Raw genomic sequence first — 15855 nt, forward strand, 5'->3', positions numbered from 1 at the left:
CTTGGGGTGATCCTCAACAATACTCTCACATGGTTCCCACACATCACTTCTATTATCCAAAGGTTCCTGGTTCGTAAAGCGCAACTCAAACCCTTAATTGTTCGGAACAGTGTGTTATCTATGGACAACAAGTTACTTATTTACAAGTCCATTCTCAGACCATTACTCTGTTATGCCAGCCCTATCTGGGCCCACACCGACACCACCGAGACTTAGAAGGCCTTATCACTCCCCTCGCTACGTCATCTTACGTCACGATGAGGAGACCTCTTGCGACTCGTAGCCTTGACCTTTGACTGATATGTTCACGAGCTCTCAGTAGTCTTGGTGTGACCGTTCGCCATTGCTGTATTTTTGTATCTCCTGTAGAAAACGTTTTTCTCTTCCTTTTGTTTTACGCTTACGTTTTGGATTAAACACACATCATGCCAGCTAGATGTTGCGTCCCTGGATGTAAAGGAAACTACAAAGGACAGCCCAAAGTGTCAATTTTTCGTTTCCCGAGGGATCCAGATCTTCGAAAGAAATGGATAATGGCGATCCATCGAAAAAACTTCCAGCCTACGAAAGCTTCTAGGGTAAGAAACATATGTTTTCTTGATTACTGATTACTGTCTATCATACTAAATATCAATCTGTTCATTATATATTTTAATGTATTCTATATCATTCACTATATATTTTATCGTTCACTGTATTTATGCAACTGAATTTTTTGGTCTAGGTAAGAAATATTTTCAAAAGAATTAAGAGGAAAAAAAATTAGCTATATATTTTTGTATGCAAAATGTCAGATGATTTGAAAATTTCAGTTGTCACCTTTCACAACTGAATAATAAAATACTTTTTGGTTAACATAAATTTGTAATGAAAAAATTCATGATTATCCTAGTTATAATTCTAATCTTTTTACGAATCGTTAATTTTAGAAAATGTTAATTAAATGGTTAAATAATTTAAGTATTGTAACTAACAAATATTTAGAACATGCCATAGCAATCTAGAGTGATATTGACATAAGAGAACTCCAATATTAATTATAATATGTATTAAAAATGTAGCATTTTAGGCCCAAAATATTTTAATACTTAGTTCACATAAAAACTGAACAATTGACGTCCGTTCTCAAATTCAGTAATAGTTAAAAGAGACCAATTGTAAAACATTATGAAGTACATTAGTCAAAACTGTATTTATAATTTTAAAAAAGGTAAACAAAAGAAGAAAATTTCCATTAAATATATTCTTGAACTATAATGATAAATATTTTAAAAGTATATGCTCCCTAAAATTTAGCTTCGAATTTAAGCTAATAAAGAATCTGGCAAAACCATCAAATTTTAAAATAACCATATTTTGTTTTTTTGTTATAAGAAGTAATTTTTTGAACTTACTGATTAATGAAAATTCTTGATTTTCAATTAAGCTAATATTTTTTACTTAAATACACCTATTACAACATTTTAGAAAGTTTTAAAAAAAGAATTTTTTTCCTTATAGAATTTTTATGAGGATTCTAATTGTCTCTTTTATTTCATTAGGTCTGTGAGCTTCATTTTGCTGCATGTGACATCGAAAGAGTTTCAGAAATCTACGATGAAAGAACTGGCAGAAAAGTGACAGCAGTTTTACAGCATCCTCGTCTAGCATGCAATGCTGTTCCTGGAAAAATTGAAATCAGAAGTTTTGATATAGATAATATTGACCTCATTACTACTGACAAGAATTTTATTAGTGCCTTCTGTACGTTACAAGTAACTCAAAATGAACTGGATTCTATTAATGTAATGCCACTCATAACATATCTTGCTGGATATTGCGTATATAGATTTCTGAAGACTGAAATGTGAGTATTGTCGGGAAACCTAACTTTAGACAAAACTTTGGAATTGGATGAAGAATATCGTTTCATACTGAATATGGTCCGAGGCGGATTGCTATGTCCACAACCAGATGTAATAACTGTCGTATCATATACCTATATTTTAGTAAAAAAATTAGTATCTGAAAAACATGAAGACAATTTTTTAAAGTTACGCAATCAGCGATCTCTTGCATGGGCATTAACGTATCAAATTTTAATAGACGGTGAATGCATAACCCATGACCAATGTAATAACCTTAGAAAATATTCTAAATTTTGTTATAAAAGCATCATGCAATACTTTTCTTAAAAATTACTGTAATGAAAAGAATGATGTGCTGAGAAGTACTTTAAGGAAACGAAAGCTTCAAACTCTAGTAAAATAGATAATTTGTGTTCAGTTTAAATAAGGCCTTAAGTTTATGTAACTGTAAGTTTTATTTATGCTTGTATAAAATGTTTTAAATATTAATGAAACATATACATATATTTTTATGGCAATTTGAATGAATTATTTATTTTGTTGTACTATATGCAAACTTCATGATTTAATGGAAATCTAATCTTTAATTAAACATTTAGATGACTTAAATATATTTTAATTGTATTTAACGATTTCTGGTTACAATTGAAAAGAGAAAGTAGTGTTATTAGTTTTGATTAGTGTGATTAAGAATGATAGATAAAGATGTATGATGTAGTACTTGTGTACCCATAATATTTGTAATATTAATATGCAAATGTATACATTTATTTCATTTTTATACTAATTAAGTTTTAGGCGTTTTTCTAGAAAAATAAGCATAAACAATTTGCAAAGAAATATTTATATAGTTTAATTTCAGTTCTACTAATATAAATAATATGCTGTTTGCATTATGTATGATTATCAACAATACTTATGATACCAAGCGAATTTATTATAGATGTGTGAAAATGAATTCTATAGAAAGGTCAAAGTAGCAGTTTATTCTTTTTATACGACATTAAGCTTTTGATTTAGCAAAACTCCTTTATATATTTTATAAAGCACGAAATGCACTACTTTTATTTCAATGCTTTATTTCTTATGTGTATATTTTTCTAAATGTAGAAACCTTAATGTTTTGCTGCATCTAATGTGCTAATATGTAATGTAATTGTTATTTCATTTATTGCAAAATCGGATTTATTTAGATGATTTTTTTTAAACTCCAGGCATAAATAATGTGAAAATATACATATAAAGCTAATTTTATTGTTATTATAATTTTTGCTGCTAGCATTTAAATTTATATGGAAAGGAATTCACTTGCTACAGTGGTGCAGTAATTTGTTTGAATAATGCATAGTGTTTTTAAAATTTGAGTTTTGTTTTAGCTTTTTACCTGTAATTTACTTTATATACTCAACTGAAAAGGCATTTTCATGCTTTTTTAAAGCTCTATAATGTTTTGAGCTTTGAGAAATGGGATAATGCTATTAATTGCTCATTTATTCTTGGAATTAAAAACTGCAGTAATACTAAATAAATAATTGCATTAAAATAAGAGTATTAAAGAAAAGCATGTTTATGTCACTTATCTGCTACATGGAGTCTGTTTTTTTCCTTGTGAATTTTTTAATATTTTATAATCTTTGAAGTGCTAATAAAAATTTGTTTTTTGACGCAAAACTTTTTGCATTCTTTTCTTTACATGGAACTAGGTTTTTTTGGATTAACGAAACTAATGGTAATTTTTGTAAATATGTTTTTAGCCAGTAGTATGCTACTGAATATTACTTTGTTAACTTTGCTTTCTAGTTAGATGCTAGAAGATAATTATTATATAAAGTTTTAAAATACTGAATAGAAATTTTTTGGAAAATTAAAAAAAATCTAGAAAATTAATATATTAATTTTGGGTCGACGTAAACATGACTAAACAAGATATGATATTATCCATCTGAATATAAAAATTAATAATAGTTTCCTTTTATCTATATGGTTTTCTGCAATTCTCTAGGAAAAAAATAACATTCATTATTAAAAGCACAAAATATATAAACACTAGCCAAAACGCCGCTTTCAGATCTGACGCAAAGGAAGTTGTATCTTTCTATTCAATAGCAATGATCATTTTTCCTCCCGGCGCTCGAAGGTACGGGGTCTCCTTACCGTGACGTCACTTTTCAGTGATACGGCCTTCTTAAGTCTCGGTGGTATCGCCCACACACGCAAAACTAACAGAGGCAGGCTGCAGGCTTGTCAGAATATTGTTCTAAGGCAAATTACCAACGCAGAATGGTATATCAGGAATAATAGAATACATGAAGAGCTGGGCATGATGCAGCTCAGATCATTCTACTACAGGCTGGCCAAAAGATTTCACAGTAGGCAGCAAATTATTGACAATCCCTGCATCAAAATCTGTGAATATGATTATAACGATCTTGCGAATATTGATCGTCCCCTTGCTCAGCTCAATGTGTACATTATGTAATTTATTCCTGCTTTGTGTATACTCTTTCTCACCTTTTAACCTGCCTCTGATGTCATGTATGTTCTTATTTTTATTATCTTCTAATGTATCAATTATTATTGCTCATATATTTTTTGAATCATGTATCATGTACTTAATGGATCCAGACTATTGACTTACTCACTTACCATCTTACCATGTAACTTTGTAGTCACGGCTCGACAGCTTTCCTGGGCTTCCACCATAACAGCAATTTACCCTCTAAAGACCTAAAAATTTATATTAAAAAAAAATTATTTTGGTAATTACTTATATGCTTATATGGTTAAGTGTAAATATAATATTAAATGGAACCAGACATATTCTACAAGGGGTAAGGCCTCTGGCCTAGGCACCCTGGTGTTGCAAACACCGCTCTACTGGGTAATTTACCAACAGAGACGGTTAAAGTAGCGGTTGGCTACTAATTGCCGCCTAGCCATTGACTCTATTTCGATTTCGATTTCAGTTTGTGGTAGTTGCTTAGTTTGTTGTTGTTTAGAAAACTGCTCTTGTTGACTGTAGCGAATTCGCGGATTAGCTTTCTTTAGCTGTTTTGAATTAAGTTCTATTGAACGTTTGAGTAGTTAGAAGATAACTACTGTGATATATTGTGATACTGCACGATTATTGGAGGATTTATTTAACATTTTTTTTATTTAATCTCGAGCGCATGATCTGAAATGTCTGTTTTTAAAATTTCATCACTTTATGACCCATACAACACAGAACTTAATTCAAAACAGCTAAAGAAAGCTAATCCGCGAATTCGCTACAGTCAACAAGAGCAGTTTTCTAAACAACAACAAACTAAGCAACTACCACAAACTGAGAGGTTTTTCCTCCTTTTATAAGATTTTTAAAAATCACGCGCTAGAATTTTCTAGTACTTTCTCGAAATCAAAAAGAGATATTTATTTATTTAATGCACGCGCTCTTGTATTTTCAATTTTCCGGCTTAGCTTTCTTTTAATATTCGTCACGCGCTGCACTGCGCGAGAAATAAAACCATTTAATTTATAATTGAACTAACATTAGCTTTTCAAATACCAAATTCGTAACAATATAATAATGTGTGAGAAAAAAGAAGTCCCATTATTGGATTACCACCACGGATGACAGCAAACTAAAGAACGTTTCAAAATCAATCATCACAGTCTTTACTACTAATTATGTTATTTATAAAATGTTACCACTCTATAGATTTAAATTATTGAGAGAATTATTAAAAGAGCTATAATTGGAGATGAGTAAGAAAATGTCAATTAATTTATACTGTTATTTCTTTATAAAAAAATTTAAGGTTTGCAACTTATTATTTAAAGAAATAAACTTAAATAAAATTACATTACTTTATATATTGTTTAATTGTAAGTTGCTAACTATGATAAAAATTAACACGCGTAAGATGTTATTTTTTCTTATAAAATAATAAGATATCAAAATATTGCTTATTTAATAATTTCTGCTTATATTAAAACATATGCATTTTTATAATTTTAATAGGAATTTAGGCAACAATGGGATTCTATAAATTTCAAATAATAAGAATATTAGAAAAATATTAAATAGTTGAAATGTAATTAGCAAATTAATTTGTAATTTATATGGAGAGGAAAAGAAAATTCTTCTTTACAATTCTATTATGAAATTTTATGCAATTAAAAATAATTCCACTATATTTTAAAGTTCAAATATGAACACTGACAGGCAAAGCATAAGTTTACTATAATGATGGATTTCTATTAATTTGAGCTTTTAAAGACAATATTTATATATTGCAAAATTAATTATTTTTAATATTATGAGAAAAGAGTTACATATTTAGAAAGAGGAATTTTTTGTTATAAAACTATTTTAAAATTATGATATTGTGTTTACATACTTTTTAAATATTAATGACTGAAGTCAGACTTCTTTACATTCAAGAGACAAAGTATTGTTAAAAAGAATCCAACTGTCAGTCTTACAAAATTCCGATTTTATTTGTCTAATGACTTGTAGGTTGTTGGTCAACTCCTTTTAAGACTTCTGACTACTTTAAGAGTTTTTAGAACAAAAAATTTTTCAATACCTTAATACCATTTTTTAGGCCAATTCAATTCCGATCGTGAAGAGCTGATAAAATGCGTCTTCAGCCGTTCAAGATTTGTAAGCCGTTTTATGGATATCTGTAAAAAGGTTTTTTATATCTGAAACTACAAACATTTCTTTCTGATGAAATCTCATAAATAATGGAGGAATGTTTAGGATAAGATTTCGGCCCCGTGTGTGGTCCTTGAGTGAAGGCGAATTCTTACTTCTACACGAAGCGTCAAATACTAGGCGTACCTTCGTAGTAGAATTGTTTTTATAAATAATAACATTTTATATTCCCTATTCGGTACTTCTTCAACGATATTTTACAGTAACTATTCCTTAAATATATAGTCATCGTATTATCCTTAATTTAAGAAGCTTTTCAGTAGTAGTCGGACGTTTTTTCGTACGTCTTTAACCAAGGTAGTTTGACAAAAATAGCCACTTTTACCTCTCTGAACGGTTTTCGGAAAATGTTCAAGGGTGGACTGTTCCGTTTCTTCCTTAGTTTTTGTTTCGGTAGAGTCCTTTATACCTATAGTTATTATATGCAATTAATGTACAGGTTTAGGATTCGCAAGACCAGATTGAGCCAGTAAAATCTTCAACAGCAATGAGTTTTTCCGACACTTACTAATCGTGTATTTAAATTACAAGTTTGTTATAAATAGGTTCAAGAAGGGCAAGGTCAACTTATGTTATCACCTCAACTTAAGTTTGTGAATGATATTATTATTGGTATGGCATTTTTGCCTTCTTAATTTTAATAAATATTCAACTTTTTATGTAAATTCCATAGTTGCTAATCCATAGTTGCTCCTTAAAAAGAGGGAGTATATAAAGCATTTTCTCTCTCCTTTCTGCATGCCTTGGTGGTTTAACGCGTATTCGAGAGGTCAAGGTTCGGGGTCCCGGCAAGGGCAATGCTCATTTTTTATATCTCATGCTTAAAAATAACCTAATGACCCTACAAGACTTTCTCTTCAGTAGATTTCCAACCTAGTTTATTTAAAAATGTAGGAATGTTGTGAGCGAGTGTCAGTGAATATGCGTAATCGTCGCTTCTTCCCTTCTGCCTTCAGTTTCATTTGTAGCGTTTGAAGCACTATTTCATCAGAAATACATAAGTTACACGAACTAACGTCAGACAATTTTTGGTTGAAAGTGAGTAATTGTTTTGTATGAATTATTTTTGTAATTGGAGTATATGTCAACAGTTGCGAAAATAATGATTGGATAATTACTTCTGTGGAAACGGAGTGTATGTTACAACCGACAGTTTCAAAGTGAATAATTTGAATAATTCTTGCACTTTATTGGAATCCAACTATTTGCTGACTATTCTGATTAACTTTTATTTCAACTATTCTCTGATTTCATTTTCTGAAAATGAGCAAATTGAGGGAGCAAATAAAAAGTATAATCTGAATAAATGATTGATTGAAATGAAAAATAATGCTTCATTCAAGACGAGGACTTTGTGGCTGAACACATAAAGCGCTTTCAGACGAAGGCTTTTTGATCACAGGCGTTTCATGGCTTAAGTCATTAAGTCCCTTCACACCTGCTTAGCAGAGCTTAAGTTCTAGCCCATTAGAGAAGATAAAATTGCGCATGTGTAAATCTACAGCTGCCTTAGAAAAACTGTTAGTTGGTATTTTCGTTTCTGGGATTGTTCGATTCTTATATCAAGTTGGCGTAAAGTTGAAAAGTTAGAACACTTAAACAAAATCCTGAATCCAGTTTTTGTGACATAGCAAGGTCTGGTTGCCTCAAACGAAGTCCGGCTTGTATTTCTAATGCCAACAAAATCCCCATCTGAAAGGAAAAGGAGAGGATTTACTGTACTTTTATAAAAGAAGTTTTGTATTAACATGCTCAATTATTTACGTTTAATATTTGTAACCAATCTTAGTACCGATCATATTATACCCATGCCAGGGCATGCGGGGGGGGGGGGAACTTAGATTCGGTTTACAGTTAGATTCAGCGTCCTGACGATGACACCCACTCTTTGGATTTTGTATAAATTCTGGCATGAAAAATCTCTTCTGCATTTTTCACAAATTTAATTTTTACTTATCACATTCTATTACTTATCACATATTAACTACATTCTTGATTGCAGAGAATATGAGATATATACTGACGGCTCTGGGCTAAACCAGGGGATGGGCTCAACCTTTGTTGTTTATTACTTATGGACTAGAAATTTATTCTGCAAAAAGGGTAAGACCAAGCTGGCGAAATGTTTCTTTTCTATGTTTTGAAATGGATAAAAGATTAACACTTTGCTCAGTCTCATGAATTTTATATATTTTCTGGCTCTATGTCTTTTTTTGAAAGATATAAAACATCTGATAATATGAATTTGCTTGTTAATGATTTCAAAATGTTATATTTAGATTTTTGTCTCATACATCGTATCAATTTAGGGCGGATAAAAGCTCACGTGGGATATAAGGACAACGAAAGGGAGGATGCCTTTATAAAGAAGGCTGCTCGGGAGATTTATCGGGAACTCCTTGTATCCAAGGTTCCAAAAAGATCGGTATTAGAACGATTTATAACTTTTGTGTGGATTCGTGGTCTCAGAACTGGTTTAAGTCGATTAAATGGACAAAATACTTAAGGACATTGGAAGTGTCTCGTAAGAAAAATCTTACTATGTTGAAGGATGTTGATACAAACTAATTTCCTACTGGACACGGCCGCTTCCCGGACTGTTTGTCCGATTCCATATTCAAGTGAATAATTTATGTACTGTTTGTGGAGAGGTGGGGGACGCACAGTATTTCTTTGAAAAATCTTCAATTTTTAACGATTTTAGGAAACAGGTCAACATATTTTAATTTTTCTTAAAATAACTTTGAAGATTTATATAAACTATGCATGAAGGGCAATAGGCGTGCAGGTTTGAGATTTGGCTTTTTATATTGGTGATTGGTGTGTTTCTTTGTTTCGGTTTTGCAACCTTTAATCTGGTGTTAATGTATGAATTGCGTTTGTCCTTTCCTTAATCCTTAGTTTTTAATAATATAGCATTATTTTCAGTTAGCTATATTATTTTCTCTGCTTTCCTTTTTTTGTATCCACTGTTTTAATTTAATGTATTTGTATTGTATTTGGGTTTGGTTGATTGTATTATTATTGCTTTTATGATTTCTTTCATGCTATCATTTTAGTTACTGGGATCCGATTTTTGGTTTCTCTGTCGCTTATTACTAGCGAGAGCGTGGACACAGTTGGGTCGCAGGGTGGCCTAGTTTGAGCTTGGATTGGAAGGGGCCTCCATGTCATAACATCGTCCTAAAGACGGTTAGGTGGGCAGGACCTTGCCTCCCGGAAATAGTACAGATGCCTTTTGTAGTGGATTGGATTGAAACTTAGATGGAAATCAATGAAAATCTATGAAGTCGCCGTTGATCCTCTGTGAATTTGAAGCATTGCAATCATTTGAGATCTACTAAAGAATAATCGTGAAATCCGTCTATTATGAGAAAAGTTTTCTGCAGTAATTGCTAAGGAGTCCGAATAATAAATGCATTAAAAAGACACATTATATAAAGATACGTATTTGATGTAATGTAATTAACTAATTAATTAACGTAACGTAATTTGTAATTTGACGCAAATGTAAATTAGTCGGGTTACAAAACTGGCTGTTTCGAAGGGCTTGGAAAGTCCTTGTATACAGTCAATGAAAGACAATTTGAGACAGCAAAATTATTCGGTGTAAATACAATGCATAAAGCAGAGTATCGGGATGAAAAAACATTGGAGGACCACAGACTTCCAAAATCAAACTGAGCAACCAAAAGATAATGTGAAATTTATTCTGTGTTCTAGTACACATTGTGCAATAAAATAAATCCTTATAAACGGGTTTTCAGTCACACATATTCTTAGAGTATAACAGCAGCAGCCATACTATATGACGTATTCAATTTAGCTGGAATAAAAAAAGACGTTTTTCACGATTCAATTGATGATATGTCTAGTTTACTGCAAGAATAACACTAGTGTTCAGTATTTTGTTAAAAAGATCTTTATGCTAAATGTATTCTGAGTGCCTATCCTGTTTTCCACATGCTTCTTTTAGCATTAACTGAATTTTAAATAAAATCAACTTTAACTCGGCATTAAATTCAAATGACACAGCTTAATACTTTGTGAGACTAGTTTTCACTTTGTGGAATTAAGTTTTTGGTAAAATAAGACTTTGATGGACCACGAATGGCAGTCTTCGATTTGCCAGTAGAAAACTGTCATTAAATATAAAGGTTTAAGCATGTAAAAATTTCTGTCCTAAAAAATCATATCTAAAAAGAAATGGTTTAAAATTGAGCAAAAAAGGAATCTTGCATTGGCGTTGATTTTAACAAAACTGAATCGATTTCGAGGGTGGTTAGATATAGATCCTTCTTTTTTTAAAAAGGGGAAAAAGTTCCAAAGAAGAGTGCTGTGATAAACATTTTATATGGAATTCAGGAGACAGATCAAATTAAAAATAAACTCAGCGCCATTTGTAGAGGAAAACGCAAATGAAAGAGCTAAACTATTATAATTTTGAAAGCGCAGGAAAGATCTTGATTGGAAATAATGTCATTAACTAAAACAGATTCATTTTTTGTGAGTGCAAAAGGCTTCAGTGAAATCCAGTACGCCAGTTGAAGAAGCCATAAGCGGGCACTGGTTTCCGTGCATGTTCCAAGAGAATAAAAATGTTGTATTTTGCTATCATAAATTCCCATTTTCTTGCCTAATATTCAGTGTTTAAAAGCATTTTCAAAGTATTCACTTGTGCATCTCAGAACTCAAACAACATTATTCTTCGCATTAAATAACTCATATTCCCATCTGCACAAACGAAATGATAAATTGACATTGGGAAACAACATATCCTAATGTAAGCTTAATGTTTCTTCTTCTCTACACTGTTTCTATTATTTTAACATTTAAAGGTTCTTTGACGATATTTTTTTGATTGCTTACAATAAAATAAAATGTTTCAAGAATTATTTTTCAAGAGATTCAGTCATTAATGCTAAAAGGTACAATGAATTTATTTAATTAATATTTGAGAAACGAGGTATGTATAATATATTAATGCATAAAATTAGAATGAAGTTTTTGTACCCATAAGAAATAAAAAATAAAACACAAAGCATTTTTTTTTCAATCTATATGTATTTATTTCACATGTCATTTTTTAATTACATATATAATTTTATAGCTTACATTAATTAGGTGGTATAATTAAACATTGCTAAGAATTTCAGCACCTACAGCAGTAGAATAGGATTATCCTAGTTATTTAGCACTTCAAATTACTAGGCCCCATTTAAACTAAACCTTCTATCAGTGCTCCTCCTCCACTTCCACCTCCTCCCCCACTACCTCCATTACCTCCAAGAATATTTACTCCGATTCCTGAACCTATCAGCTCGCCTGTTCCAGAGCCATTACCGCCTCCAGCTCCACCATCACCTCCACTACCTCCGTTGCCTGAAAGCGCATTTGTTACTTCTTTTGCACTTCCTCCTCCTCCACCAACACCCCGTCTATGACCCGAAAGCTCTTTTCCTACTCCCTTTGAACTTCCTCCTCCATTACCACCACCACCACCACCACCACTTCCTCCCCCTCCCCCTCCGTTTCCTCCAAGAACATTTACTCCCATTCCTAAGCCAAATAGTCCACCAGATCCTGAGCCGTTACCCCCTCCAGATCCTCCACTACCTGCGCTACCTCCATTGCCGGCTCCTGTTCCTTTAACGCTGCCGCCACGTCCACCGCCTCCTCCTCCACCACCTGCACCCCCATTACCTCCAAGTATATTTAATCCTATTCCCAAGCCAAGTAGACCTCCGGATCCTGATCCATTACCCCCTCCAGCTCCACCTCCACCACCAGTGCCGCCTTGTCCTCCTCTACCATATCCCCATCTAGATCCAACTTCGTGTCCGCCTCCTGAACCATACACATACCCACTACCTGAACCATATCCATACCCACTTCCTGAACCATATCCATACCCGCTACCTGAGCCAAATCCATACCCACTTCCTGAACCATATCCATACCCGCTACCTGAGCCAAATCCATATCCTTTACCTGATCCAAATCCATATCCACTTCCCGATCCAAATCCGAAACCACTCCCATACCCATAATCATATCCATAATCGTTTTCTGTCCCGGGATAATATTCGTAGTAATATGGATCATCGTAGTTGTATGCATATGATGCAGCATGCGAACTTGATACGGCATGGGCACTACTATCTGATGACGAGCTTGATGAACTAGACGCGAAAGCACTCCCAGTGCCTGTATTACCTCTAACCGAACCACTCGAACTTTCAGCTCCTGCCGTAGCAGCCGCATTGCTTCTACCTCCTGCGCCGGCACCTGTCTCACTTCTAGCACCTGCTCCACTACCTGATCCTAAACCAGATTCAGAACCATATCCGTATCCATTCCCTGAAAAATATCCATAACCACTTTCAGAACCAGCACCAGCAGCACTTCCAGCTCCTGAGGCGGCACCAGACCTACTTCTAGCTGAGCCATATGCAGATGCACTTCCTGAACCGAATGCAGCAACACTTCCGGAACCATACCCAAATCCATTACTACTTCCAGAACCATATCCGAATCCGTTCCCTGAACCGGATGCGAAATTACTTCCCGATGCAGCTGCAGCTTCTGCTCCAGCATAAGCACTGCTTCCAGCTCCTCCTGCGCCAGCATAAGCACTGCTTCCAGCTTCTGCGCCTGCTCCTGATGCAGACCCGCTTCCCAATCCATTTCCAAATCCTTATAAAGAAATAAACATTTCCATTCATACTGAATATTTGTTTTCAAAATTAATAGTAATAAAGTTAATCGTTTACATAAATCATGAAATTAGAATTAATTCTAGCATTTATGTTCTTCTTTACTGTATTACACTATTTTGCTTACAGTTATTCTGTTGGAATGAAATCAATTGTTAAAAGGATAAGAGAGTTATATTCAAGAAGATTATAATTTAATTGTATGCAGATGTTGGACATTTAAATCCCTGTCAATTTGTACCTCAAGGATTAACTCTAACATAACCAGCATTTTATTATATTTATGAGTAATTCAGATATAGGAGAAAAGCAATTCAGTATCCTATATTGAACACAATACTGCTACAAGAGCATTATACACAGGGTTATTCAAAACAAGAGGAGCAGACTTCTAGGAGGACCTCAACATAATTTCATGGAATAATAGAAGTGATAATATGAAAAGGCTAGTGGCTTAAATACCAAAAGCCAAACATTTGTAATTAAATAAATAAACAAAAATAAATACTGAATACCTGTCCCTTTGTTTTATTTTTACTCATATAATCGACAGTATTTTATTATCTAGAAATTATATTTTACTTTAAGTATTTAACTAAAACTATGTAACTTTTTCAGTGTAGTTTATATGAACGAGATAATAAAAATGTTTTACTAATTCAGTTCACTGTTATTAATGAACTATGCTACCAAATTTCTATTTCTTTTTCCAGAATTATATATAAAATGTTTTGATTGAATATGATTAAATGAGTTTTTCAATTGTACTCTTTTATATATCCTAATATAACTTATCAGAATATTGTTTACCTTTAACAAATTATATCTAGAGAAATTAAGTTTTGAAGAAAGATAAACAACGAGATCAGTGGTTTCATTTTATGCTTTATGCATCTATTTATGTGAAAATGGAATGTAGCTATTGAATTTATGATTTGTATATGAATTGAAAAATAGCATATTGATAAAACTTTTCAGGATATTACAAACTGATATGTTGTAATAATGATATTAGTATGTTAATCATACTTCTGTAGAGAAAAAGGCAATTTATAATTACTAGGCTACGTATCCGAATGTTTTTATTATGATATGGTTTTACCAAACTACGGCTGTTTGGTTCGTTAAATATGGCTTAGGTCGAGCAAATGCCAGTCTCATTTATGAAATATTATTCCAAATGAAACAGAAATCGTGAAACGATACAAACTTAAAACAGTTTTACATTTTAAGTTATATGTATGGACATTTTAAACACTTTCAAAGAGCGTCATTTCTGCACTTTCCGGCCGTGGCGGTACTGTTTTTGGAATAGAGTAAAGACTTTATAAAATGCAAACACATTAGCACCAGGCAATGTTAATGATATAGCTAAAAATGTTATTGAATGGCTCTACGTCTATGTTTAGTTGTAATTGCAAGAAGCAAAACATATCAGATGATCCAATCCGCATTTAAAGAATTAAATGAGAATATCATATGGCCATAAAAATAAGTCTAGACTTTCCCTGATGATAAAAGTCTCCGATATTTCGAAACGTAAGGCAGAGAACCTCGGGCGTTTTGAAACGAACATATTCCTGACTACCGCGAAAGTCTAGAGGATGCCCGGCGTATTTCAAAACGTCCGATTCAAAGTTTCCATTCTAATTGGCTGTCAACGGTGTTGTAACAGGGCCTAATATTTCCTCTATCTCCTTAAGATTGTATTTCCGACTCTGCGTTGCTATGGGATTCAATGTCGTATAGGTGTAGCTTACCCCTCTTAGAAGTTTGTTACTCTAGTTTTGAATTACCCTGTGTAACTTAACTCGTTTAGCAAATTCAGCCCATGAGGAAATTTAACGATAGCATTAAAATAGAGAATTCGAAACTGGTGGAATGGATGCAAGATGTTAGCTGTTATTATCATGGAGGTAGGAAGTAAGATGGAGTCGCCCTGAACAAGATTCTCCGTACCCTGCTCTGAAGCACCGGCGATCCCTACGTGGTGACCAAAACATTGGGTCATTTACCATTGAGTTCTATGGGATTTGACGCGTTCGGGTGTAAATATTTTGTAATTACGTCGCAAATATACATATAAATGTATATATTTTCTTTTTCTACAACACTTCAGAGTCCTAAGTATGTGAAAACAACATATTTTTAAACAACATTTCATTCTGAACGGAATTAAATGCTTTACTTTTCACAGGACAGTTTTCTCAGAATGGTTTAATTTGAATGAAATATTTTCACAAGTTTTCGTTAATTACATTAGAAAAAAAATTAAGGTAATTCGATTTTATTCGGTTAAGGTACAAAAATTAAGATCAAAGTTTATTGTATTATTAATATTAAAATTATGCATTATTTCTTTTCTATTTATAGAGCTTCTTCCTAAAATACTTTCTTAAATATGACATGATTTTTTGGCTTCTTTTAAATCGAAAAATGTAAGTCAATTTATAATTAATGCTCTATTCGGTTCATTTTAAATTAGAGAATTATTAGGAATTAGCGAAATACTTTAAATAAGTATTTCGCTAATTCATAATAATTAAATAGGTATTAAATAGTATTTGACTTTCTCTGAACATTTCTGAAA

At 32.7% G+C, this 15855-nt stretch overlaps 2 protein-coding genes across 3 annotated transcripts in view; one reads left to right on the top strand and one right to left on the bottom strand.

Moving 5' to 3' along the window:
- Nucleotides 1-261: 261 nt before the first annotated feature.
- Nucleotides 262-3503, top strand: LOC146995483 (THAP domain-containing protein 2-like). The gene is made up of 2 exons (XM_085824544.1): nt 262-578; nt 1542-3503. The coding sequence occupies exons 1-2, from the start codon at nt 426-428 to the stop codon at nt 1848-1850; spliced, it is 462 nt and encodes a 153-aa protein (XP_085680670.1). The 5' UTR covers nt 262-425; the 3' UTR covers nt 1851-3503.
- Nucleotides 3504-11593: 8090 nt separating this feature from the next.
- LOC118201127 (uncharacterized) overlaps nt 11594-15855 on the bottom strand; it is a 64146-nt gene continuing 59884 nt past the window's right edge. For both annotated transcript variants that reach the window (XM_085824102.1, XM_035373162.2), the window contains exon 7: nt 11594-13245. In XM_085824102.1, the coding sequence (XP_085680228.1) occupies nt 11768-13245 (1478 nt within the window). In that variant the 3' untranslated portion in view covers nt 11594-11767. The remainder of the gene's footprint in view (nt 13246-15855) is intronic.

This window comes from Stegodyphus dumicola, chromosome 9, assembly GCF_044657685.1.
Source record: "Stegodyphus dumicola isolate Sdum_Otavi_A_Nest chromosome 9, ASM4465768v1".
NCBI classification, from domain to species: domain Eukaryota; kingdom Metazoa; phylum Arthropoda; class Arachnida; order Araneae; family Eresidae; genus Stegodyphus; species Stegodyphus dumicola.

Coding starts and splice junctions, on each gene's coding strand:
- LOC146995483 (XM_085824544.1), top strand. CDS start 426: ATGCCAGCTAGATGTTGCGTCCCTGGATGTAAAGGAAACTACAAAGGA. Junction 579..1,541: donor AGCCTACGAAAGCTTCTAGG/GTAAGAAACATA, acceptor TTATTTCATTAG/GTCTGTGAGCTTCATTTTGC.